Source organism: Scleropages formosus, chromosome 16, assembly GCF_900964775.1.
Source record: "Scleropages formosus chromosome 16, fSclFor1.1, whole genome shotgun sequence".
Classification (NCBI taxonomy): Eukaryota; Metazoa; Chordata; class Actinopteri; order Osteoglossiformes; family Osteoglossidae; genus Scleropages; species Scleropages formosus.
In genome coordinates, this window is record NC_041821.1 from 4,369,969 (window position 1) to 4,397,880 (window position 27,912).

The 27,912-nt window shown below is 46.1% G+C and overlaps 2 protein-coding genes across 3 annotated transcripts in view; one reads left to right on the top strand and one right to left on the bottom strand.

Annotated features, from left to right (window-relative positions):
• The window catches only part of ctnna2 (catenin (cadherin-associated protein), alpha 2), a 289,592-nt gene that overhangs the window by 89,127 nt on the left and 172,553 nt on the right, over positions 1-27,912 (bottom strand). Inside the window, exon 1 of one of the 2 annotated variants that reach the window (XM_018735927.2) lies at positions 9,137-9,163. The exons of the other annotated variant lie outside the window; for it this stretch is intronic. The gene's annotated coding sequence lies outside the window, so the exon portion shown is untranslated. Of the gene's footprint in view, positions 1-9,136; positions 9,164-27,912 lie in introns of those variants that run through there. 2 annotated transcript variants of the gene reach the window in all.
• Positions 1,460-4,039, top strand: lrrtm1 (leucine rich repeat transmembrane neuronal 1). Its single transcript, XM_018735928.2, has one exon. It carries the CDS (start codon positions 2,029-2,031, stop codon positions 3,601-3,603), a length of 1,575 nt encoding a protein of 524 aa, XP_018591444.1. The 5' UTR covers positions 1,460-2,028; the 3' UTR covers positions 3,604-4,039.

Below are 27,912 nucleotides of genomic sequence, written 5' to 3' on the forward strand. Positions count from 1 at the left end.
CCTCACGAATTGCGCCGAACTGCCGCTAAACCGGAAAACAGCAATGAAAGATGCGGAGCGACGGTAGCAGAGTGCTCTCCGCTCGGCCGCTTTTCAATCCTGTCTGTGCGGTTTAGTTTTAACACAGCAGCGGGAGAAGCCTCATAATGAAACACTTACAAGGTGTCGTGCCTGGGCCATAATCTGCTCCTGTCTGCCCACGAGCTTGGAACATGCATGTCTTTCCCTGCGGCGATTGCACATTCACATCACACACAGGTCTGGGGTCGTACACAAACCACTGTACTTGAGCAATTAAAATCTATCTGCATCCGCAGCATACGCTCTTACAATTAACACACGGACGCAACTGCACACACACTCACACTTTTGGTTGCACGCACATACTGTAATATGCTCCTTCGCCGGATATTTATATATCATTGTGACTGGCGGCATATAAATTTTTCAGTCATTAGCAGAATATTAATGAGTAATAATGAGAAAGCAGCATTCTAACGGCAACGAGGCAGGATGCTACAGATGGATGGCATGTTTTAATTCATTGCAGAGAAAGGGATGGAGAGAGAGAAAGAAAGAGATGAGGAGGAGGTGGTGTGTGGCGTTCGGGAAGAGTGGGGGGGCATGCATCAGTCCAGGGCTTCATTAAAGCCTATGGTATAAGACCTCCCCCTTTTGAATATGGAAATGTCTCAGACACAGAGAGAGACCAAATAGGAGGGAGGGGGAGAGAGAGACAGAGAGAGAGAGAGAGAGTCAGAGAGAGAGAGAGAGAGAGCCCAGCCTGAATCGTGAGTGTCGTACGACACTCAGTGAACAGAAGGGGCTTCTGCAGGCGCCGGCAAAGCACTCGTCCACTGCAAGGGACCCCAGCGTCTCCGCTCACCAGCCCGTGGCCACTCTCGATGTCGCCCAGAGCCTGCCAACCTCAGGGGACACCATGACCAGTAACCAAGGAGAAGACCAGCGCAAGACGACACTCTGAAAACCACGCCAAGAGCAACGGGGGGATCCAACAGCAAACCTGGGAAAACTAGGACCTGGTATTTGTACCCCCCCTTTGAATACATAATAAAAAAAATACATACACATGTTTGTTTTCCCGCTTTTTTCGAGGAGCTGTTCCCTGAATTAATAATGAGCTATCTGCTGGATTAAACGCCGTCCACATCCCTGGCCACCTGAAGCAATGGACATTAAATCAAGCTGACAGACCATCTAAGGCTCTATTTAAAGAGTTTGTAGGGATTTTTTTTCCTTTGCATCCCCGTTGCTTTTGGAGGAATATTTTTTCCCCTCCGCGGGACCATCGCGGTATTCACTGCAGAGGAGTGGAGCGAGAGAGAGGGAGAGAGGAGGGGAGAGGGGGAGAGAGAGCGAGCGAGCGAGAGAGTGAGAGAGTGAGAGAGAGAGAGAGAGAGAGAGAGAGAGAGAGAGAGAGAGAGAGAGAGCTCCAGCTCATGTACACAGCCAGGGGAACTCGCTCTTCCTACAAGTCCGCTGAAAAGGCACTTGGATTCCTCCTCTTTACCGGGCCTCTTTCACACGAGGAAAACTAAGACATTGTACGGCTGCCAGGATCTGGTGTCCGCTGAAAAGCGGAGGCTGGGGGGGGTCGCTGAATTGCTCCAACAGTGAGGTCTTTTTGAGATTCGCACATAATTAGTGGCGGCACAAAGGGAGCAGCTGAACAGAGGGTGTCAGTCTCTGGAAAGGGGTGAGTAGGAATCCTTTCATATGAAATCGGTTCACCGGGAATGCTTTTTGAGACCCCCCTCCGCTCCACTCTGACTCCCCGATATCGAACATGAGCAAAGTGACTTGCCTTTTATTCCACTTAATTCTTTTATTTTTGTCGTGGCGGGATTCCTCCTCCCTGTAAGTAAACAAACGAGCTGCATCAGAGAGAGCGAGAGAGACGGGGCTTGAGCGGGAGAGCCGAGTGATTTTTGCCTGGGAGTTTATCAAATACGATGTAAAATTGGAAAGATTCAATGGACTTTTTCTCCGCTACATCCAGGGATATTCATGCTAATGGATTTCCTTCTGATTGGTCTGTACCAAAAGTGGCTACTGAGGAAGCCCCCTGGATTGATACTCTGCTCGCTGGGGATCTTACTGAAAATGGTCCCCATGGTGGGGGCTGTCTGTCCACGGCTCTGCCGCTGCGACAACAAGCTGCTGTACTGTGAGGGGCTCAACCTGACGGACGTGCCCCGCAACCTCAGCAGCGCCATGGGCCTGTCGCTGCGGGAGAACAACCTGGTAGAGCTACGCGAGGGCCATTTCTCTGGCCTGTCGCAGCTCACCTGGCTCTACCTGGGCCACAACACCATTGAACTGGTGGAGGAAAATGCCTTCGAGAGGCTTCGCCGAGTCAAGGAGCTCGACCTGAGCGCCAACCGAATCGAGAGCCTATCGAATGGCACCTTCCGCCCCATGCCCAACCTCCGCATTCTGGATTTATCGTACAATAAGCTTCAGGCTCTGGAGCCTGACCTCTTCCACGGCCTTAGAAAGCTCACCAACCTGCACCTGCGCTACAACGCCCTGAAGTTTGTGCCCGTGAGAATCTTCCAGGACTGTCGGAGCATGCAGTTCCTGGACCTGGGCTACAACCAGCTGCAGAGCCTGGCGCGAAACTCCTTCGCTGGGCTGTTCAAGCTCACCGAGCTTCACCTGGAGCACAATGAGCTGGTGAAGGTCAACCTGGCCCACTTCCCCCGCCTCATTTCCCTGCGAGCGCTGTACATGCGCCGCAACAAGGCCACCATCGTGGTCAACACCCTGGACTGGACTTGGCACTTCCTGGAGAAGATCGACTTTTCCGGGAATGAGATCGAGTACATCGAGCCTCACGTGTTCGAAAGTGTGCCTAACTTGAAGTCACTGCAGCTGGACTCCAACCGTCTGACCTTCGTGGACCAGAGGACCCTGGACTCATGGAGGTCATTGCACAGCATCACCCTGTCCGCCAACGACTGGGAGTGTACCCGGAACGTGTGCGCCTTGGCCTCCTGGCTGAACTCCTTCCAAGGCCAGCGGGACAGCGGCCTGCAGTGTGCCAGCCCAGATTCGGCGCAGGGTGAGGATGTCCTCGATGCCGTCTACGCGTTCCAGCTGTGTGAGGACCCTGTCGATGTCACCACGCAGGTGTACACCTTCACCAAGGACAGGGCCAGGGGGTACGCCTACGGCGGGCCTACCGGGAACCCCTACGACCTGCAGGACACGGAAGGTGGGGAAGTGGCCACCCACTCGTTCACGGTGACTGTAGCCACCGATGATATGGAGAGCACCATGCAGATCCACAAGGTGGTCACGGGCACCATGGCACTCATCTTCTCATTCCTGATTGTGATGCTCATGCTCTACGTATCATGGAAGTGCTTTCCGGCCGGCGTGCGGCAGATGCGCCAGTGCTTCAGCAGCCAACGGCGCAAGCAGAAGCAGAAGCAGAGCATGCAGCAGGTGGCGGCCATGACGACACCCGAGTACTACGTCGACTACAAGCCCAATCACATCGAGGGTGCTCTGGTCATCATCAACGAGTACGGGTCCTGCACCTGCCAACAGCAACCATCCCGGGAGTGCGAGGTGTGACCCAGAAGGGAGTGGTGGATTGCTGAAAGGGGGACTATGCTGGAGGAACCGGAAGGATCCCACACACTGTTTCCACGGAACTGCACCGCGCTGCTCTCCAGAGAACCGACAGAAACTGTGATGAGGGGGAGGGCTGGGTGGGTGAGGGAAGGGGCAAATGGAGGCAGGATGTGTGTGTGGAGGGTGTTCACTGCTGATATAAAACCCACAGCCTCTGAATCAGGGACCTTCTGACTTGACGCAGTTGACAGAAGCGGAGGCTCGACGAGAGGCTGCTCGCGCACAGAGTGGATTTGAGCTTTAATGTGTCTTTCTACTTCAGGATATTCAAAACTGTCGAAGGGACAGACGAATCACAGTTTGTATTGTTAAAAAAGGAAGAGGACGGCGGAAAAAAGAGGTCTGTGTAAAATATGTAAAAGCGGAAACAAAGAGAGTGGAGATGGCGAAAAAAGATGCAAGCTATCATATTTCTTTTGTAAACTAAAATGTTTAAATAAATGAATTGCTATTCACAGTAACCGGGTCCGCAGGAGCATTTGGGAGAAAAGCAGAAAAGCGGTAGCTGGAATTGAACAAGCGGGGGAGGTCGGGGCGGTCGTTGCTACAGGTCCTGGCACTTTGGTTGGAGTAGAACCCACCTGATCACTTCAGCTCATTTGAAATGTTATACTTCAAAGGGCGACTGCACCTCGGTCCCATACGTGAGAAGAAATCTCACAGGGCTACCGTTTCCTCCTATTAACAAATATGACAAGAAGCTACGCTCGCGGTTGCACACTTCTTACACAACTGCTTTCATTTCACCTGATCCATCTGCATCGGCCCCTAAAGGAGCAGGATGTTACGTAGAGGTCTGTTGATTTACAGTCCTTGGGTGACACCTAGGAAGGGATCTTTGTGCTCGAAGATAAGTGGTTTTACAGATGTAAAGCTTAAGCAGACGTGAAAGACATGTATCACATCCGCCTGGGTAAATAGCATCTCTATCCCCAAACAGACTGCATAACATTTACACGTTCGACTGCTGCCCGTGCGTGTCGGCGCATGACGATCCTCCTTAGTTCCCGTTGGTGTTGAGGCTCTTGTAGTAATTGTGGTGTTCTCGCCTGAGTCGATCTCTGCGTAGCGGGAGAGGCGACTGGGCTGACAAGCTCCTGAAAAGGAGGAGTCGGATGCTCTCTAGTGTCGTATCATCAGCTGCAGTGTGAGAGAGGAAGGAACGGGCAAAGCAGCCACACACACACACACACACATAAAACACACATACACATACGCTTATTCGCTTAAAGACAGACATGCAGATGTGCTTACACACAGAGGCATGCTCTCACACACAAAGAATCACATACAAACATGGACAGAGGCGCACTCACCCACAGACCCCTGTAAACACACGCGAACTCAGCGCGCGCGCACACACACACACACACACACACACACACACACACACACACACACACACACACGCACCTGCTCACGTGCGACTCTGCGGAATACATTTAACCAAGTCCTTTGATTTTGCTGCACCGTCTGTGTTGTGTCGCATCTTTGTGTGTTGTTACGACCGTAGTGTTGTTTACCGCGGTTGAGACGTGCTCTGGTTGAGTGACCTGGATTGTATCGTGTGTGTGTGTGTGTGCGTGCGTGCGTGCATGGCCTTTCGAATCCACTCTCAGCAAACCCAGAGGTGCTCCAGTTGTGAGTGACCTGGTTTGGTCAAGACACATTTAGAACCTGTTCTCTTTGATTCATCGCATGTGAGCCACTCCGCCTCTGTCATTCAGTCTTTTTTCCCATGCATATCTGAGTTTTTTTTAAAAAACTGATTTTTCTGTGGCTCACTGTATGTTTTTCCTAAATAAGAACAATTTACAGTGTTGCTGGGCAAAGGGCAGACCTGTGGTTCAATTTGTTTGCAGTACAATTAAATTGTATGCTACCTGGAGGCAGGCACATTCCCATAATGCACCTGGAGAATAACTGCAAATGCAAATGAGAATGATGGAGTACAGATGTGGAATTATGGGTTGCTCTTGTTACAGGAGATCCTATTTTTGGCCTTTGCATAAACTTTTTTCTCAGCTAAAAATGCGGTACTAATAAAAAAAAAAAAAAGTCATACACAATCTTAATGTGCAACAATCAAGTAGCAAAGAAATAGCATAATTATATATAGATTTAGAGCAGATCCCTTCATTTTCATCCTAGAAAATCTGGATCTGACGTTTTGATCTTCTCTTGCCGAATCTTCCACGCCGGCCACGTTCGAGTGGTTCCTGTATTTCCGTCTAAGGTTTCCATAGCCTGCGAGAAGGTTTCAGCGGCATTTCTGACAATTGCACCCCCTGCCCCCGCCATATCTGGTACCTGACACTGAAACACAAGATCACAGCTCCAAATAACCCGCGTCTGGGCCTCCCCCGCAGGGCAAATTATTTCCACAATAATCTCCTCTCGTTAGCGGTGAGATTGCCTAGGCCGAGGCGGGTACCGCGGCAGCCTCTGATTGCCGGCTGAATGGTGGCAAATTGCCGATTTGTTTGCTTTCCGTGACTCTTAAAAAATACTGATGCTGACTGCGGCGGGAAAAGGCACAAGACGGTTTATTTACTTTCGTGTCTCGATATTGACATTTGAAACTAATTAGGAAAATACTATGGGGCTGATGACTTTTCGCCACCGAAATCACGAGCGTAATCAAATCTTTAAAAGGGTGATTGCCACATTATGTTTCTCCATTTGCAACAGCTGTTGGAGCAACAACGACTAAACACATGCGATGGGAAGTCTAGCTGCTCCGTTGCTTGCGTTACCCAGTTCTTTCACAGGCGTTGCTCGGTGTGGTGAAGGGACGCCGACTCGTCTGGGGCCCCCCGCCGGCCAGCGCGGCGGCGAAGTGAGGCGACATCGTCTCATAGCGGTGCCTCCGCGCTCGCAGCTTTCGGCGGCTACGGATCTGAGCCGTGCCAGATGCGCCGCTCTGCGTCGAGCAAAGGCCGGGGTCTCGGGGAAAATGTCAGGACGCATATCCTCCGTAGCGCACGTGCCCTGAAAATCGCCAGCGTGCGTTCGCAGGGGACTGCCGGAAAAGCGCCATGCTCCGGAACCTGTCCCGACCAACGCCAACGCAACCCGTCCTTCCTCTTAACGTAAGCTTTAATAAAGGATGCTGGGCCTTACTATTGGTATACAACAAAAAAAAAGAGTCAGGTATTTAATGAAATTTGCTTCCTACTTGTAATACTGATTGAATCACGTTGTGCGGTTCACTCATACCAGCCATGCATAATAACAATAATTTAAACAGAAAAACAGCCATGCGTAATTAAATATAAAGCTAAATGATGACTGGCACCGTGGACGGTTTGTGACAAATGAGTACAGCGCATAGTTCCTGCTCTCCCGTAATGTCAGTTATTACTTACGATTATCAATATTCTCATTATCGACGTTGCCGTCATTAACCTCTTCCACCTACGACGCGGAAGCGACGGTGCGTGTGTTTCCATCGCTGTGACCGTGCTGTCTATCGACCACATAAGCAGTATCGCTCTCTTCCATTCAGAGCCAGAGCTGATCTTTGCCGTTTCCGTCACCGGGCCGCACAGCCATGCATTAATGCGGGTCCGAAATAAAGGTGAAAGGGAAAAAAAGGAGAAAAATCAACATTGAATTATTATGTGATCTATTTGCGTTTCCCAGGCCCCGGGCTATTTGCATTACCACTTTCTGTATCTGCTTACAGAGCCGGATACTCGCCAGGGCTAATCGGGGTTCAACTGCAGCATCCCACCAGGCCAGGCCACCCCACCCCACCCCACCCCCATTTCTAAACCCAGTTTCCCAAACACTGCAGTGCCTTGTGGTGTCCTGTGAAGAATGGAGAGCCAGCATGCAAACGCGAGCACTGTCTGTCTAGTGCGGGGGCTGGTGGCCAGAGGGCAACGCTCATCCTGTCACCCAGGCAGAGCAAAGCGAGGACAAACGCCCTCAGATTCCTCAGGGATGCAAATGAGCAGCGCTAAACCGACACTAATATCGGAACGATTTCTTTTCAGTACAGAAATTGTAAGGCAAAAACTTGAGTTCATATCACAGAACAATAATAATAATATGAATAATATGAAGATGATTGTTCACCATGAGGGGCACAGCGTCTAAGTCAATAATGGCATCAGCTGTGTCAGTGATGTGCTGGAGCTGGTCAGAGGTTACACACACACACACACACACACACACACACACACGCGACCAGTTGCATCCACAGAAAGGCCAAATTAGTTCTGATACTGCGCAAATCTTAGAACATCACCAAGGTGCAGAGCCCAATTATAAATGGGCCTGTGAGAAAGTTTCGCACCCGTGAGGAGGATCGATACCACCCACAGCTCTGGGAAAAGAATGTGCCGCGCCATCGGATAATCAGCCTCCATAATGTAAGTGGTATTTCTGAGCATTTTCACGAATGGCGCCATACTGCGGCTCAAGAATCCAACGGAACGTTTTTCCTCGAGTCTCCCGGGTGAAACAACGGTTTGTCTCCGAATGACCGTTATTACTCACAAACTTGCTCACTCTGTGGATGATCATTTAAGGTCCCCTTTCATATAGATGGATGCCTTCTGTGGCAGTTCATGTTAAGCACGTCGGTTAAGGCTAAAACAAGCATGCCGTTCCGAGGATTCACACCTGCAACCTTTCGGTAACAAGTTGGGCTATCAGGCATTGTCCCACCCGCCGTCACTGAAACACAAAGTGGGGATTATGCGTCTGCTCTTGTGCTAAAAAAGAGGGCTTTAGAATGCTGACTTTGAATGATTTACAACCCGGAGAGATGAGCGATGTGCGTCACAACAGTAAATGATAAACGCAAGTCCTTTATCAAATCACTGTCAGGCTGAATCAAATGCAGGACTATTTTCTTCACTCTTCGGTTTTATCACTTTTTTTTTTTTTTTTTTGGCTTTTAGATACCGAGACTGGTACATTTTTAAAAAGGTTAACAAGAAGGAGATATAAATATGCAAATTGCTCTGTAACACACTTGGAAAGAACCGGCACCCTCTACAGAGTGACCCCTGAACCGGATGAGAAGCTGCCGGTTGCCATCCCTTCGGCCAACTACGGCAAATTTCTCAGAGGTTCAGCATCCGGGTTTGGAAAAGAACGAGCGGTAACAAACAAGGTGAAGTGACTTACCTGTACCGAGGCCACAATGGAGGTCATGAGCGAACAGCCACAGCAGCGGATATGCAAAAAAGAAAAACAACAAAGAGAAATGGTTAATATTCATGGTATCGGTGACACCTCTTTACGGTTTGTGGTTATTTTATTTCAGGGTAATAGGACAGAAAATCCATGCGGAAAGCGCTGTCCAGTGTGTTCTGTGCGTGCAGCTCTGCACACAACATGAAGCGCGACCCGGTCTTTACCAACCAGCGGTGCGTGAAAAATAGCCTTTTGCAACAGATAGCCGAGAATAACCACCGTGGAGGGAAAAATACAAACAGGCGGCCAAATTTTCTATTACCGCAGTGAGTCGGGTCCCGGATGAGGCCTCTGCTCTTGATCCTGTGAACTAAGAGTGTTAATCTGAACTGCTTTTTGGCATCCAGTTGTTCGGCTAAAACCCGACGAAGATCCACATTCCACAGAAACCTTCTTTTTGTTACGTCTACACTTTTGTTTTGGATCGAGCTCACCGAACGTGCGATTCCTTGTGCCACGTGGAGATGCCCGTGGCGACCAAACACGCTTAGCAACGACACGCATTTGACCCAGGAAGGGAGCAGGGACGTACGGGATGTGCGTCGCGGACTGATCGACCCCCAGGAAGCGCAGTGCGGGTACAGACCAGCCCAGTTGATTCACCCACTCCGGGCACAGGGCCTACTTTCCTGTCTACGGAGTCACAGGAAGTGTTGACAAGTGGAGATGGAGCGCCACGCCAGCTCGCGTCCTCTGCAGGCTGCCTGATTACATTCATGGGGTCCTGCCGAGATTTATGAATAGCGCGCAGACAGAGGAAGGCGCATCCAGACTCTGAGCAATGGGCCGTCCGCAGGATCGCTTTTTCAATTTCTTTCCCTCCCAACAAAAGCGGACGGGTCTGAGCTGGTGCCCTGCGAGATTATCTATGGAGGCCGACATCAAAGTATGACGGTCATTTTTTGTCAAAGCCGCACACCGGACAGAGAAGCGGGAAGGCTCTGAAGAGCATCTCTGTACTGTGCTTTCATAGATTTGCACAACCAAAGGAGCCTAGAGCTAAGCCCTTCACATAGCATCGACTGTACTCCTTATTAACACCATAGATAGATCGATAGATAGATAGATAGATAGATGGCTGAGGTGCTACACAAGTAATGCTATAATACTCTATACCCCACACTTTACAGCCCTCCTGGTGCATCCTGTATGGTGGGGGAGCAGGTGGTGTAGAGTTTAGAGCCAACGCCCTGCACTCGAAAGGTTCAGGGTTCGAATTCCCCTTCATACTGTAGAGCCCTCGATAAAAGTATTTACGCTGAATTGATACTGTGAAAATTCTCCATCTGCATAAATTGGTAAATCAATGTAAGTAGCAAAGTAACCTAACGCTGTCAGAGAAAGGTGTTTGTGGATATAATGATAAAGTTTTATGCAGCTACTTGTGTGATGAACACTGGTTCATAGAAAAGTGGAAAGAAACAAACTAACTGCACTTAAGAATCAGGCGCCTGCATTTATGTCCCTCTTTATGCTATTGTAATGAATACACTGTATTTTCTATGAGATGTTCATCGCTTTGGAGAAAAGCACCTGCTAAATGAATACGTTTAATGTGTTGGATAACTTTTATTTCTTTTTTATTTATTTATTTTTTAAAGTTTCAGTGCTGTTTTGTTCCTTCTTTAGTAAACAAACCCCGACACATTCAAAACAGAGGAGCCAAAGACCCGGGTCCAAAACTGCTGCGGCGTTGTCGACTTCCACCAACACAGTTTCGGATTACTGGCTATGATGAGGTGAGCAAAGCAAGGTTTCTGACCACCCTCACCCACCACAGCAACATTATTACCGCATTCTGGCCTGGACTGGGCAGCAGAACTGTGGGACTCCATTACTGGGGAATGAGTTTAGTGAAGGAACAACTCAAACCTGATTTGTCATCCAAATAGGTTGAGAGCAGAGCATTGCAAGGAAATAAAAGAAACAACATCTGCGGAGCTGTGATGAGACAGAGTGGGGGATGGCGCTCCCATTTTTAAGAAGGAACAAGGAACTCCAGGGACCCAGGAATGGAGCTTCGGACCAAGGTGGCACAGCGGCCCCAACTGCTAACAAAGTCGGCAGATCTTGGCCGTTTTAGCTGAAGAGCCCCTCTCAGTTGGTCAGCTGGTCAGTTGCTTCAGCAACAACTTTTTCTGTCTTTTGTTGCCTCCAACAATGATGCTTTCTTTAAAACAAAATAGACACCTGTTTTGAAATATGGGGGGGAGGGTTAACGATAACAAAACCCAACGGGAGAAATCCTTTCCTCTGACGGTGAAGAATCAAGCCAGGATTACAGTACAGTCTCGCAGCTGAAGGGAGGCCTTGTTTATCAGCCTGCAATATGGGAGAAAAAAAGCAATTTTTCAATTATTTCCCCCCAAAATCCACTTACATCTATTCATCAGAGCCAAGGTGCTGCCGATGAAATATGAATCAGAATAGAAACCCAAAGCTGTCAGCTCTTTAACGCCTCTCCAGACAATGGCGCAGAACAGCGCACAGCCTTTGCATTTCCAAAGGGTTTTGTCATTTAACTGTGGTTCTTTATAAATTAGCATTTGACACGCCTAGCAAACATTACATTAGCATATTAACTGCAAAACCAACACAATAAATAAAGCGAAATTTATACTGTGTAGTACGTGCTCATTTCTTAAAGCAAGTTTTATACTGTTGCAAGGATGATGTTTGTTAAACAGAATTACTCCACTTTGCATATTTTTTTCCTGAAATGCTTAGAGATTGTAAGAAAAAAATCCCCGAAAAATACAAACAACATTTTTAAGTCGTTTTTTGTTAGGATTTGACAAGGCCAATATTGTCCCATTAATGTCATTTCAAGTCATTAATTAGTGCGAGGAAGACGGCTCTGCGGAGAGCCCATAAACGGGCTGTGAAGACACGCAGATGGCAGACTGCTCCTGCAGCGCCTCTCCGGCGAAGACAACCCGCTGACGGAGGCAGGCACCAAGGACATGGCGCGCCGAGGTCGGCATCAGACCCCACTCGGAATACGCAATCGCCTGCTCGGTCGCGACAGCGATCCCCGCAGGCCGAGACCAGCAGCCCAGCAGACTCTCAGCCCTTTAGGAGGGCTGGCTAGAGCCAGCAAGCTCCTCAGAGTCAGAACTGAGCTGGAATATACACAAACGGGGCGGAGAACACGACGAAAAATGCACAAACGCCGGTAAAAACATGGATAGAACCTCGACTCGACCACGGTGAATTCCCTTCACAAACACCTTAGGGAAAGAATAGGTGAATCCCACTGAAACATGGCAACGACGAAGAGTCTCAGGATCACCATCATCTCAAATCCGAAAAAGCACCTGGCAGAGCAGGACTGACTTTCTTGAAACTCTAAAGTGGGAGCAAGCAAGCAAACAAACAAAAAAACAAAAATCAACAGGTGTTTCTCAGAAGATGCCTTCAAACTGGGGGGCACTGTCACTACAGCTGGTGATCTACAGAACAATTGAGGGGTTACTTCATACCATGACCTTCAACCTTCTTTAGCGAAACATGCTCTTCTTCCGGCCTCGTCCATTGGCCTCAAACACCTCTACGTTTGCCTTCATCGGTCTTACACACCCCTATATTTGCCTCCATTGGCCTCATACACCTCTGCTGACCTCGCTTGTTCTTGTGCTTGCCCCTCCACCTGCTTCTGAGCACAAGGCCTGTCCTTGGCGTTGGGTCCTCAAGGTCTAAAAGTAGAAAAACCACCTCGTACAGTGGAGAACAGGGCTCCACCAGGACGCCAAAACAGTTTATAATCATGCTTCGTCTACGGTGAGAAAAACAAACAAACAAAGAAACAAGAAAATCCCAGGACTACAGCAAGGCCAAACTAACAACTTGGTTTGGTTCCTACCGTCACGGTACATTGAATACTCACGGACTAAACATGGATGGCAACCAATATACATTGTGATGATACATAATTTGTTATATGCACTGCAAAATTATTTTTATTTTCTTATCATTTAAAATTTTTATCATGATTAATTTTCTCCTTTTGTAATGCACTCTGAGCTGCACATTTTTACAAAAGATGCTATATGAAGTTATTGTATTTAAACAAACACTCAGATGGGACATGCTGATGATACAACTGCAGATGGAAAACAAAGTGAGGACTGCAGAAAAATAGATTAATAATCAGAACAAATGGCTTCAATTTATAAGGTATAATCACAAAATAATCTGAGGGAAGACTTTCCCTTCCTCCTGGGGCTTGGAATACCGGACCATTATCTGGGACAATTACCAACAAAATTAATCATTCAATCACCATTTTAATAGCTGCCCCATCTCCCTCGGACAAAAAAAAAGAAAAAAAAAAAAAGAAATTAAATCATGAAAGCCATTTAATTAAATTGAACTAATTCAATAACTGTAATCGTTCACAAAATTAAAACAAAAAATATTGCATTTGAATGCCCCCACCACTCTCTTGCAAGTCTAATAACTTCCAAGCGGGAGAGAGTCGGATGGGTCGAGAGACTCCGGTTTTCGGTTTTATCACCTTTATCAACTAGAGACTGCTCTTACTTCCGAGCACGCAATAACACTTCCTCAGCGCCGATAACACCTTTGCCCCTTTTCACCTTGCGAGAATACATTACACAAGTAGAATCGGAAGTGGGGAGCTGGGGGGGAAATGGAAAAATATAGATAGCAGCCGACAGCCGGAAAGTTTCGTTTTCACAGATTACCTTCAGCAGTGAAACAGGACCTTCTGGGTAATCAGATGAAGAATGATGAACCAGTTGCACATGTATTGTGGGGTCACATAATTAACCATAATTATGGGCTCATAATTAACCCCCAGAATGGACATCCCAGTGGTCAGTTTCAGATGTGTTTGCTTCTTACACACAACCCTAATGTTCTGAGGCTGCCAGATTATGATTTCTTGGTTGGAGGAAATTGACAACCGAATTACACCCCCGCACCCCATCGTTAACTGCATCTCTGTCGCCCAGGACGACTCCCTCCTGTCTGGAGCCATGTGACCCAACCTCACACCATCAACCCACCCCTTCCAAGTTGGGAATAATATCCTGTTCCAGTGGCCGTAATGAAAAGCCCCAGACTTACTGGGGGTCAGGATGAAAGATGGCTGACAAAGCACTAAAAGCGGTCCTGATTCATTGGTGTTCCCAAAACACAGAGATTGTTCAGGGCAAAAGTATGTTTAGCTGCCTGTTTGTTTGTGTGTGTGTGTGTGTGTGTGTGTGTGTGTGTGTTTGTTCCAGTGATGACAATCTACCACATACACCCTATGACATGAAACATAACTAATCACACACAAAGGTTACACATGGGCTGTACACAGCTACTCTTGGACAAATTTACAGTAATGTAAATCCAGAATAAATCTGTGCACTGGACTGACCCAGACCTCAATAATGGTGACACACAAAAAAAAAAAAAAACCACAATGCATTTCAAAAATCAAAATTGCACAACGACTATTTTTGTGTAAAGATATGTGGATTTTTTTTTCCCTGTGTATCACTAACGTTTCAAGCAGAATAGACATTTATAACAATGTGTTTTTTTTTCCACTGAAACAACAAAAAACTGTACGGGAGGCGCCTCAGAAGCAATTAAAAATATAAGCATTCTACTCATATGGAAATATTACAATATAATCTATAACACTATAAAAGGGTCTACGGTATCTGCTTCCCGACACATTTTGTTGAAAATAATTACAATCCCATCTAAATGCATCGCGCCGAACAATTACATTATACATCATTTTAATTTTTATAACAGATTTCGGATATTTGCCACTTTGGACAATAATTGAGCTCTGTTTTTTTTTTTTTTTTTTTTTTTTTAATGGAAAAGTAACAGGTGTTTCTGGATTACTTTTGTTAAATATGTCAAAGCAGACTACAGGAGGCAGCGCAGTGCGTGAGCTCCATAGAATCTCTGCTTTCAGAAATGTCAGAACGCAGACGTCGCACCTCTCCTCCGTTAAGCTGCCACTTAGCCTCCGAGACCTCACCTGACAAGCGCCCCCGCTGTCTCACGCGCTTTCAATTAGTCGCACCCGAGCATTTGGAGCCGCCCAGGAAAGACCCCTATATAACCCTCCTTTACCCACTTTCACGTGCTGCAAGTTTTCATTTTCAGAACTGGCATCTGCAAATCATTCAGCTGCAAATGGGCCTGTTTTAGGTCACTGTCCATTTACGAAGATTTACGTTCCTCACAGTTCAACTCCAAATAGTATTAACAGCCTTTTAAGTGGACATTTACACCAAACACCCAAGGGAAAATGCTTATCTGCTGTAATACTAGAAGGCAGCATAAGAAGCACGATTATGGGGCGGGATGTGGTGTAGTTGTTCGAGCTGTAACCTTGTAATCAAAGCCGTGGGTTCGAATCGCAGCTCCTGGTGTGGTACCCTTGATTGAGGTTCTTACCCAACTGTAAATTGTATATGGCTTAGTGTACAAATTGAATAGTGCAAGTCACTTTTGGGAAAAGCGTCATCTTGATTAATTAATTAATAATGTAACAGCAGGTCTCACACAATGCCCCCTGCTTATCTTCATTGTATTTATCTGATACTTTTTCCAAAAACAACTGACAATTATTTACCCATTTACACAGCTGGGTATTTTCTTTACTAGAGCATTTTTGAGGAAGTATCTTGCTAAATGTTAGTACAGATGGAGGTGGGATTTGAACCTGCAAACGCTGGATCCGAAAAAATCAGGTCTAACCACTACGTTACCAGCCTCTCCAGCTTAAAAAGCAACCACACACAAGCAATCGTTATCACAGTACCTTTAACCAACGTATTTCCAGTGAAAAAATCCGATGGCACAAACTTCCCAGCTGTTTAAGAAGGTAAATCGCTGTAAGTTTCTTTCGGGGAAAAAAAAACATCAGCTACAGGAATAAATGTAAATATAATGATTCAGAGAGTGAGCATCACTCTCCGACCTCTAATGGAAGGACACCCGGGAAGGTAACACATTATTAATACATCACCCACATTGCTTCGGATGTGGTACCTCAAAATTGAGCGCTACACCATCGAAGATACAGATGGCGATTGCTTGCGGCAGGACTGCGCCATTGCATCAGCGCTAACGTAACAGTACAGTTCGTAGAAATAATGCCAGCCGTCATTTGTGTGGCTCGGTGGATTTCTGCCAAAGTCTCTGTCCTGAACATCTGCTGAAAAACAGGTAACAATGCGACACGAACTCTTCCCTCCAATTCGATGAGACATACATTCATTCCTTCATGCCGTGCCCCTGCCTCTCGCTCTCGAACAGCAATAGCAATAAACTGGAGTATTTCGGATTTTACTGACAACATGTGTTGAGGCATTAAATTCACCTTGCGCTCATTGATGTATGACAGCTTCAAGGCACTATAAAGGATTATAAGAGGCCACCAAACCATCTGCTAAAAGCCTTCCCTTTTCCTTCCGTCATGGCTGATAGGGTTCAGTGTGGAACAAACGTGGTAGCTTGGCGCGAATGGGGCTGCGATCCGGCCGGGTCCACCACACTGTCAGATACATATCTGTATAATCACATGCACGGGCTGTGTTTACGCAGACCTCCCAAACTGGGGGACCTTAAAAAAAAAAAAAAAAAAAAAAAACGACTTTTAGCACTTAGCATTAGCCAAATCGCAAAGTCTGTGCGCAACAATGCTCAGCAGACGCCTGAACTGAAGTGTCGCAGGCCACACTTGAGTCTGTAAACTGCGTCACTCTTCATTGAAATGGCTTGTTTTTCCTACCGCAAGAAAACGGCTTAACCGCGGCCTAACATCATACAGCAATGTCAACTGGAAGCCGCTGCGTCGGAGGGCCCTAATGGCTACGCCCGCGCTCTAGCAACATTCATTCCTGTTGCCTTTTTCATGCGCTGCCGCACTCACAAACAGAGAGTCAGCCGCCGCCGCTTAGTGGACGTTATATTCCCATTATTTAGGCCTTTTGCGATTTGTCGAATTGCCAAAACGCACAAAGACCATTTGCGTTCCGATATGTTCCGGCAACAGCGCCTGCATTTTATTTTCCCTAAGAAGCTTTTAAATTTCTGCGGATTCTGGGGCAGAATGAACTGCGCACTTTGCCCACCTGTGAGGTGTTTCACAGCAGAATGGGATACTGTAAAATTACACTCTGCCATAAAAATAATCATGAGTATTACTTGCTGTCCAAGCACTATAAAGAACATGCTTGACTAAGTACCATAAGCAATTGCCTTCACTTTGTGTTCTTTTCCATTACTAAAACAAAGATATGGGATGAAAAAAATAATGTCTTTGGATATAAAATTACTTACATTTGTTGGTACGTGGCCAGAAACAAAATCCTCAGTACTTCTCCCTGTTTAATTGTGCTAAAATGACTGAATCAAAAGCATATATTTATTACACTTTGGTATTTAAATAACAAACATATTCAAAGTTGCTTTAATTCAATAACTCAATGTGCAGTATGTTAAAGTGCTGTATGTGTGTCATGATTTACAACATTTTCCAAGTTCCATACTATAAATACACGACTGGATGACGGTGAGACAATACAGATGGGTGACCGATGTGTCTCGTCTTGGGGATCGCTGCCACCCCTGTCGACATGGTGAAAAATCTTTCATCTGGAGGAAGCAGGGCAGCCATTGAAGGTGATGCTGCCAGACATGGCTTTGAACGCGGTCCCTGTGGACGGAGACTAAGAGATCCTCGTGCATCGACACGGGTGGATTTGTGCCGCGAGCCTATCAAACATTAATAACGGATCTCGCTTGGAGGCACGAGCAACCTCAATAGTCTTGGGGGCGGGGATCATATGGTCTTGGGGGGGGGGGATCTCAAGAAGGTTGCTGAAAAGCGATCAGGGTTAAATGACGACCCACCTACACAACGTACACCTTTCATGGTCAAGGAGTGACGTCTCTGAACCTCCAGATTCACCTAGTACGGTCAACATGGATCCTATATCTTGCCATCTGATCACGGAAGGAACCGAGTGCTCCTCTACCTGTTCTCCACGGACTGCAAAGCAGCGGTCGGCACAATGGTATAATGCAGGCAACACGATAGGCAGCGCATCGGGTCTTCGCATGCAGACCTTTGCTGCCTTCTTTACATTCCGAAAGCTTTGCTCCACTTCCACCTTGGCACAACGCAACAGGCGGAAACAGCAATATAAAGCATCAAACAGCAACAAATGTGGAGCAGTTCAATGTCATTGGCACGGAGGCAGCCTGCGTACTTCATTTGCCGCAAACTCTTCGTTTCAAAGGCGAGCTCAAAATGACAGTAGCTACTCGGGGGATGTTACAAGCAAGGCTCAAAGAACACAAGACAAACGGCAATAACGTTTATTACGGCAATAACTACAGAAACCGCATATCTCCAACCGCCAGCAACTGACTGAGCAATAACACAGCGGCTCTTCTGAGATTAGCTTAGCCCCAAGGATCTCAAGAAAATGCATACATAGTATGAATGTGTTATGTCACCTGAAGGTACAGTTTAAAAGACATCCAGGAGTTTATAGACCAGAGTCTGTAATAAGCTTGCTTACTCCTGAACTCTATCGCTCTCCACTGGCAAGGAAGAGATTGAACCTCCAAACTGATTGACACTGTTGTGCTAAGACCCATTATAGATTAAATTTGTGATCTCATTTATGAAAATGGCTAAGCCCTGGAAATGCAATTACTATCTGTAAATCACTTTGCCAGCCTTCATTCGGAACCCCTTTAAATAGCAAAAGGCAGCGAGGCTATTTTAGTTCAGCGGTGTAAGGAGAGAGTGTGCCGATGGCGTAGTCGGCTGCTTGCCGGCGCTCGGCACCTACCAGGGCACCACTTGTATCTGTAAGGCAAAACTTAATTTCCACTGGACCCTGACCGGCGTTCACATAATGCTCGTCACAAGAAATACATTTTGGAGATTGGGTTCAGGTGGATCTACTTCCTACCTACGCTGCAGCGCAAACACATTTCTATGGACAAAAGAGAGCCAGAAAGCTTTCAACTGCCAAGGAATGGTAGGAACATTCAGACAGCAGCGAATTATCTCAACGCATGAGGAGAAATTGTGTGCAGAAGCACCCCCTAAATGGAGCTCCCCGAACAATGGATGGCGTTCCGCTGGATTTCAGTGACATCGTACGCCGGGGCGCCATCTCGGCAGAATTCATTCTGACGAATTGCTTGCGAGCCGCGATGGTGCACGTGCACGGCGAGGGAGGAGGAGGGTCTTTTCAAACCCCCCGGAAGAACCAAAAGGCAAAACAATGGAAAAGCATTCAAGACCCCTGCAGAGCAATCTGTACTGCCTGGCTGTTAATGGGGCCACTCGTATCATTATCTCTCCCGAAATGTTGGGGTTTTCGACAGTCGCGATTCTCCAATTACCAGACGCCGCTCCTCCCCCCGTGGCATAACGGCAAGGGCCAGGGCCCCGGTTGCATGTGCATTTGCATACAGACCTTTCATTTGCACCATGGATCATTAGTCGCAGCACTCCATGTCAGATACAAACAAAAATAAATCAAAAAAAAAAAAAAAAAAAAAGACCAGTACTAGCTGAGGGATTCGGAATGTCTCGCGTTTATGTAAGTGGCATCTGAAAGAGCCAGTGACACACTTTGAGCGAGGCTGCCACCTCCTCTGGGACTGGCCGTCATCTGGCCCATCCGAATCTGCGTGACGGTGGAGTCAGAGTAGGACACGCGGCGAGGGTGCGATCGCTCGGGAATGTTCATCCTTTCGTTGAGCCATCCAGCCCTATAAATATGTAAAGTGTTAAAACTGAAAGTCACTTTTGATAAGCGCACCGTTTACGCAAAATAACAGTCCGCACGGGTCTTCGGAACCATCCGTGGAGCACAGCAGGAACATTGTGAGCATAGCCTGATGGAAGAAAGCACTTGAGCTTGAACCTCCTCACATTCCTCCCACGCCGCTGCACTCCACACCGAGCCCGGTGGTGGGAACAGCTCGGCGACGTGAGAGTTATCCCACCAGAACCCTGGCAGACAATCGAATCTGTGACTCGCCTGCTAATCAGCCATGGTGCCCAGGCTTAACACTATGAGCACCCTCCTACTGGAGACCAGGCGCCTGCAATACATCATGGGTTTCTTATTGGTGATCAATGGAAAGGTTAATGCTAACTCCCGGTCCGATTCCTTCTAAACCCGTAATTGAAAACTTGGGGTTGATTTAAGATTCCCCGCAGAAGAAAAGGAAAAAAAAAAGACACCAATCGCACACTCAAGCTAATCTAGTTCAGTGCTTTCAAAAGCAGCATCAGACAAGAAGGAAGACATGTAACTTCAGGAAAAACCTGGGCAGTTCTAGGTGCAACAAGTTAGGTCAGGACTCCAGAGTTTCTACGAATCGTAGCTTCAGACTTTGCCATAAACCCTAGACACGCTAAAAGCATGTTTAGAAGTTAGCTTAATGGAGTAAATGTGGTGTACTTCATAGCTGCAACTCTGTGGATCTGTTTTGCTTCTCCAGATCATTGGGCTTCAGATGAGGGCACGTACAAGAGCATGACCGACCATGCGCAACATGTCAAGCACAGAAGGCACGATACCGCACGGAACACCGTACCGCAGGTTCACTATTGTGAGGGAGCATCACAGCAAAGCAAGGTAACCGAGGAGCATATGGATGTACTTTTACCTTCCTTCAAACCGTAAACCATGCAGTTTCCATAGCAGTACTTCAGGTGAGATGACGCACACTTTAAACATTGTTTTGTGCACTGTTATTTAACTGGGTTCCTTACAACGTCGATTCAAGGAAATTTTTGCTGTTCAGTTTGAATTACTTCTTTGCATCATCGTCCCAAAGCAGGACTGATCATCAAAGCTCCTCCCCTACTGCAGTGCAAAAATTCAGTCCAGGTTGTAACTGGATGGAAAGGACGTCTATCCTGTGATGTCATATACATCTGATAAGTATTCAATCCAATGCGATGACCGGTCAGTTTTGATCGTCGCTCAAGCTGCTTGCTGCTACGAAGATGTCTGATTGGCAGGGTGACATTCGTCCTCTCCCCCCCAGAAAACTTCACCATATTGCATTTCCTACGAAGCGTGAAATCAGCAGAGGTTTTTACAAAATATTCGATATCCATGGAAAATAAAGTTGGGGAGAAGAGGGCGGGGAGCGGGGATCGTGGGAAAACAAATGAGGCTAAGCGAAGCCATCAGGGACAACGCAGAATGAGACAAAAATAAACGATTCGCGGTGGCATCCGCTATCCGCCAAAAGGAAGGGTCGCAAGGAAACAGATGGAACGGCTCCTCCGAAACCGTACAACCAAAGGCATCAATCACCGTTTCCATGAGACAAAAGGAACGGGGCGGGGGGGAGGGGGAAAACGCAAGCAGCAGTGTTAATGTTAGCATACGCTCAGCACCTGTCAGTCATCCCAAAGCCATCCCGTGAGCCTCCCGTTACAGAGGCTGTCAAAACATCCGAGAAGGTGAACGTGGGAGATGGGGGCCACTGTCACCAGAGGTAGTGGTGGTGGCGGTGGTGGGGTGGGGGTGAGTGTGGGGGGTGTGGGCTGCTGCCAAGGAGATGCATCTCAGTGGAGGAAACAGAACGAATCACACAGCCTATGTGCTGCAAAAGTACAGTTATTTATTTGGACACGGGAGGACAAATGAAAGGTCATTTTGACTTCCGTGTCCAAACAAATTACCACACTTTCGGGGGAGCACAGAGTGTGCGATCCATTCTCCACTCCCGTAGGTGACTTCTGCTGTTTCCGGAACCTTCCCTCCAATCACCAGTGGAGTCAGAGTTCTACTTCGTAGATGAGGCCTTCCTGCTGAACCTTGATCAGTGTGCCTCTCCTAAATTTAAGTCGAATGCTCACCTTCATAAGTTGGTAAAATTGTACATTTGCTAGATAAGCAACTAAATAAGGTTAGGTAAAAATTAATATCGAAAACAGATTTTTTTTTTTTTTTTTTTTTTAAACTTCACAAAACCTTGAACTCATATTTACGTGCAAGTTCGGACACAAGAAAGGGAAACAAATGGCTCAGAGTATATAAATTAGCAAGCAGAATTGTACATAATTAACATTAAATTCAAAGTATTTTATGTCTTTATTGACCGTTTTCATTTGGAATTAAAATCGAGAATTTAAACATTATTTTTAATCCTTATCCTACCTAATACCTTCGCACCGGTGCCATACTATGAGGGCAACACCTTTACAACATGGAACCTAGAGCCCGTTAACTTGACAGTAGCTGGAATAAATGGATGTGAGCAATATGTAAACATTTGCTCAGGTTTTTGCCATCCTGCCTGTGAAACTCAGCGGGATTATTCGCCTGCCAAAAGCTGGCCTAATTAATGAACATTGGTTAGCTAAATGACTTTGACTCGCAGTTCAAAATCAAAGCGTGTCGGGAGGCAGTTTTAAAAAAAACTTTGGTGAGGTTCCTAACTTTTTAATCCATTGCCGAGTCTCTCAAGTTCAACTTGGCACAACTCTAGGATGGACTGATTCGTGTCCAAACGAGTAAATAAACGAACGCAGATGGAGACAGACACCAGGCAGCTTCCTCCCCCAAAAGGCCGCCTCTATTCACTGTCAGACCTGGTGTCCACTAAACTGCCTGTTTATCCGATTTATGATGTCTGCTTCTAAAAGATCGGCTCCTGTTATCTGCAGCCCGTCGCCAACGTCGCCTCTTTGGAGCGAAAATCCACCAGCGTGTTACTCGCGCACAGTGACGACACGTCTCATCGCTGGACCTTCATTCTATGCCTGCAAAAAGGCCCTGAACACTGAGGGAGAAAAAAATCAGCGCGTCTTAGAATCGATTTGAGTTCAGTTAAAGGATAAAAAAAAAATGTTATAAGCACACTTTTCTTTGTATTTCTGTGTAACAGCAGATGGGAAGAAATTCAAAGCTACAAAAACTTTCAGCCCACTTTTTACAGTAACAGTTGAATGTTATTATAGCTACAGCCATCCATCCAAGCTCAATAATCGCTTGTCCTGGTCGGGGTCACCGTGATTCAGAGCCTATCCCAGAATCATTGGAGTGCAAGGCTAAGGTTGGGGGGGGGCCGCACATCTTTGATGGGACATCAGTCCATCACAGGGTGGTTATACCTATAATGTTACGTAGTATTACATATAATATATCTACAAGACCTGAGCACTCGCTCTGCTCCAACCAAACCACTACGCTCCTCAAAGACTGGCCACTTGGTGGTCACATGCACAAAGTTCCAAAATCAAAAGCCCAAAGCTTCCCGGTTCTCGTTCCACTGTGGTATAATGAGCTCCCTCTGTCCCTCAGAGCTGCTGAATCCTTCTCAAGATTCAAAAAGGCTATCAAAACATCTCCTTCCAACCCATAAACTTGCACTAAATTATCTGCTAGGATAAAAAGGTCTCCCTACCAATTCTGTATGCAGTTACACATGTAATTTATGCTGGTTAAATCACAGTATTGTATTAATTGTACTTTGAGAATCATGTGCCTGTACCTCTTTTCCACCTGTTGGTGAAATTTACTTTTATTTACTCTTAGTTGTATGTTGCTTTGGAGAAAAGTGTCCGCTAAATGAATAAATGTGAACAACGAACAATACCCAATCGAATACAAAGTTTAAGAAGTTGAGTGCGCTACGCATCATGCAATGTGATTATTTATGTCTAAGATCTAAAGGCAGCGGTCAGCACCCTGCAGACAGAAATTGCATGGCAAGATGAAAACGATTAAGGCGTGCCACTAAATCTCTCTCAGATACGGAGGGTTTCGGTGCGCAACAGTCCGCGTGATTACATCCTCGGTCGGCTCTCGCCCATCTTCTTTCGCTTACTCGTACGCTATTCGTTACGATTACAATTTGTCTTGTCAGTTAAATGAGGCAAATTGGACCCCTTTTGTCTGGAAAAGGGGACACAAGAGCGGAGAAGACGGACTCCTCCATATACGAGGCCTGGTGTGACAGTGCTCACACTGCTCCGAAACGAGCTCGTTAAATCCGATGGGCCTAATGTTCGAGAAGAGATGCGTTAACCACGCTCCCAAAGTAACACGTCAGAGTCCATAAACTTTTATGGGTTCGCGTCCATTGGATCCCAATCAGTTCCTTCCCTGGGATTCAGTATAAACCACACGACCTCTCATTCTAAGGAAAACAACACCTAATTATACAAGTTAAGTAACAGAAAACAAGTGATTATTTCATTAGTTACTGGAAAAAGACTGTATAATGTTAGTTAGTTTTAAAACCATCAGGTTAGACCACTTTCAATTAGTTTCAGTAGAACGAACATAAACAATATATATCTGCCATAAGGAGACACACTATTTATTACTTAAACTTTCAATTAGAAAAAGAAGCATTTTGGATGAGGAAGTGGTGTTCTGCTGGGCAGGTTTGTAGCTTGTGCTTCATAATGGTTTTGAAAACAAATGTGGAATTTTAAAATATGTGTTGAAATCCTGTTGTAAGCAGTTTGATTTAATAAGGTCCAGGCAATTTATTTTTTATATATAATGTGTCCCTGAGCATTAACTCTTTCCTAAACTGTCTTTCTGTAAAAAATAAACAGATTAATCAATTGATTCATTTATTTATTTATTAAAAGGGAACCAAATTTGTGCTACTGATTAACACAATTGCAATCTAAACAGGTATTGTAATTCTGAATTGTATTCATAAGAAACTGCTGTACTATAGTAATACTGTAACTGTCAACCACTAACAATTTGAAATTACTATGCAAAAAATAAGCATGTGCAACTCATTTGTTTCTCTTGCCATGTGATCTGACAGCAGCTAATTTTCAATCTGTAGTGACATGTCTTTTCCCTCTAAATCCATCATTCTCTGTTCCTTTAACGGGAGTGAATATACCGCTTTGAGCTGGGCAGAACCGAACCTCCCAGCCTCCACGCTGGTTCAAACCAGGGAGAAACTCAATTCATTAAGAAATACATGTTAAGACAAAATATCACCAGTCTGCATCCCCTTCCACCCCGACCTTAAAAAGCATAATTAATTATTCCTCTTCTTAACAATTATATAAATTAGCAATGGGCAGCTTAACGCAACTGCATACACGATTTACCAATTTACTCCCAAAATCGACATATGTTTAATTATTTAAGGTTATAACCCCAAGGGAAATTAAATAAATAAACAAATTAAATGTTTAATGCTATCAGTACTTAACAATTACGCAAATTAGCGATAGCGTGGGCAAAACTATTTGCGCAGCTTAATACGATTCCACGATTGTTTCAGGGGTCATTAAGTTTTTTTTTTTTTTTCCCCCCCCTGCTAGCTATAGGAAGTGCCAGACGGAGGGGTATAAAAGACCCACCCAAGCAAGTCTAATGTGATTTGATTTCCTATAAATTAGAGAAGGACATGGCTTTATTTTTACACAAAAATCCAGAAGAGGGTTGACCAGGAGGTGAGCCTGGGCATTAAAAAGCTCCATCTGCACTCCAAATGAGGCGGAACCGCTGACGTGTGGAGTGCAGCGTGACTTCCGTTGCTGCCCTCGCTGCAGTCTGGGTGGCGCTTCCGTATTGGCATCTCGCCCGCTTCGAACCCAGACCAAAATTTTGACAGCGAACATGTCACACAGAGAGGTCTCTGGGGAGATTTTTGCTAAAGGGCCCTGAGCACCAGACCGGTAGTCTACCCCTTTTCTCGTCTGTCACTCTAGAGAAGATGGGAAGATGATGCATGTTCAGTTCAGAGTGATCCAGAAGTACACATGCCAACCTTTGTCATTCATAGAAATTAAGTCCTACAATGGATTAACAACCTGTGTGCCTTTAGCCCAATGCTTCCTATGACTAGCTGAAGATCCACAAGGATGGATAGAAGGATGGATGGATGGATGGATGGATGGATATCAATTATTATTCTTGGACTTTCCCTGCAAATGACTCTTCCGTGATACGGTTTTAAATTTAAAAACACTTCCTAAACCTGACCAGCTGAGTCAACGTGAAAAATACACTTGGGTCCAAACTGCCTGTTAAGCTAAACTACCCCCCCACCACCACCCCACCCAACTCTTCTTTTTCACTCTTTTTCAAAGAGCTTCCAAGTGATGCGTTAATAACCCACACAGAATAATGTATACCTCTGAAAAGAAAAACATGAAAACTTAATAAAATAAATGGAAAAAACTAAGGCGACTGCTAAAAAACCTTTCATAAACCTATTTTTTTTTAAAAAAAAAAAAAAAAAACAAACAAAATAAAATGTGGGATGTTTGTACCATAAAAAGTATCTGCCGATATCCAATTTTCCAATATTTCTCTAAAAAACAGTAATTACATTTTAGAGTTTCTTGAGCTTTCATTTTTCTGCTTACTGAACATATCTGGACTGCTCCAGGATGGTAAGCTCCTGCTCAGACAGAGGAGCTCCGCTGCACAAAGCTGCTTAACCAAGTCATGCATGCTGGGTCCTTCAAGATCCATCTTCTCCATCTCCCCTGTGCTTTACTAGGACTAATCGGGCGGGCTGGTAATGTTTTGGTCCCAGGTCATGATAGCGTAACTCTTTCCCCAAATGAATCCACATCCAATGGGGGCATCTGGACACCTCAAGCTTTCGGGAGCCTCAGCAGCGTCCCCTGACAATCATGAGAGGAGATGGATGTAAAACGAGACGCCTCTGCCGAGGTGTCTCAGGTGAATCGGTGCCTCGACTCCATTCCATAGCTGAGTTTCGCGCCCGAGAACCACAAAGGGAACACTTTCAGTGGTGGCAGTGAAAGATTGAGGCTGAACTAATCTGCAGAGCCCTCCATCTTTACTTCATTAACTCAAAAGGGCCATTCTCTAGTCATAATGTGATTCAATTCATTTCCCTCAACTGGACCAAATATAAGGTCTAAAACGTATTCCCTTTTCATAAAAATACTCCATTTGGTATTCATAGCCCAAATCGTGTCTTAAAACAATGGGCCGTCCTCTTCTCTGGTCTCCACCAAGTACTACTTGAACTGTATTGGTTTGCTTTCATCGTGCCCTCCGAGGAAATGAGAGCAGCAAGCCGCTTGTTTGTGCAATAGTGATATCTCTACGGACTTCAAATTGGAGACAATACAAAACGAGATAACAGTACAAGCTGCTCTGCCTGTGCATTCTACTTTTTTATAAACTGAAAAAGCAGCAGGTGTATTTAGAGGCGCTTCTTCTGCCTCGGGTCTTGGGGAAGTGCTCTTATGAAATGATGCTCGGCGGATCACTGGATCGGTATCTCGGGATGAATCCTATCTGAAGGCACAAGTTCAAGATGTCAGAGGTGCACAGTGTGTTCCCAGCATCGCAACATCAGGCACCCTCCTCCAAAGTCCTTCATGACACCGAGCAATCACGGGTGGTGGGGCGCGAAGGGATGGTGGGTGCCGGGACCGCCTTTCCGAAACTGATCTCAGAACTCAGCGCATTGTGAACTGCGATCAAGATTCCGTCGCTTTCTGTTATTTGGGGCGGAGCACTGGCACCCCTGTTTAGCGAGAGGAGTTCACCTCTGGCACTCATCGTTGTAGCAGCATCTCATGCTAAGCGATGAAAGCGGAGCTGAAACACTGACAACCAAAAGGAAGTTTGACTGGAAGCGACTGCTTATCGTTGAGCTGCTAATCGGCCTCTGTCCCAGCAGGGGGACTTATCATTAACAATCAAAAGGACCAACTGGGAAATGTGACGATTACTTGGGTTTATACGAACCCCCGCATTGAGGTCTCTGTATTCTGGATTTCTATAAAGAAACCAGAGCAGTTTATCTGACCATATTCAAGGATAACCAGGGGAATACTAATGAGCAGCGGTCCAATTAAACATTGCAAACTCAAGCCCAAGCGCACTTTCAGATTCACCCAAAGTAGGATTTGGTGGCCGCGTTGAGTGACCCCAGGGTAATTCATGCAAAATCCATCCTCCCACTGTACTGTAGGGTGGAGACTGGGCCAGCATGTGAGTGGAGTCTAGGCCACTTGGCTGCCTGTCCACT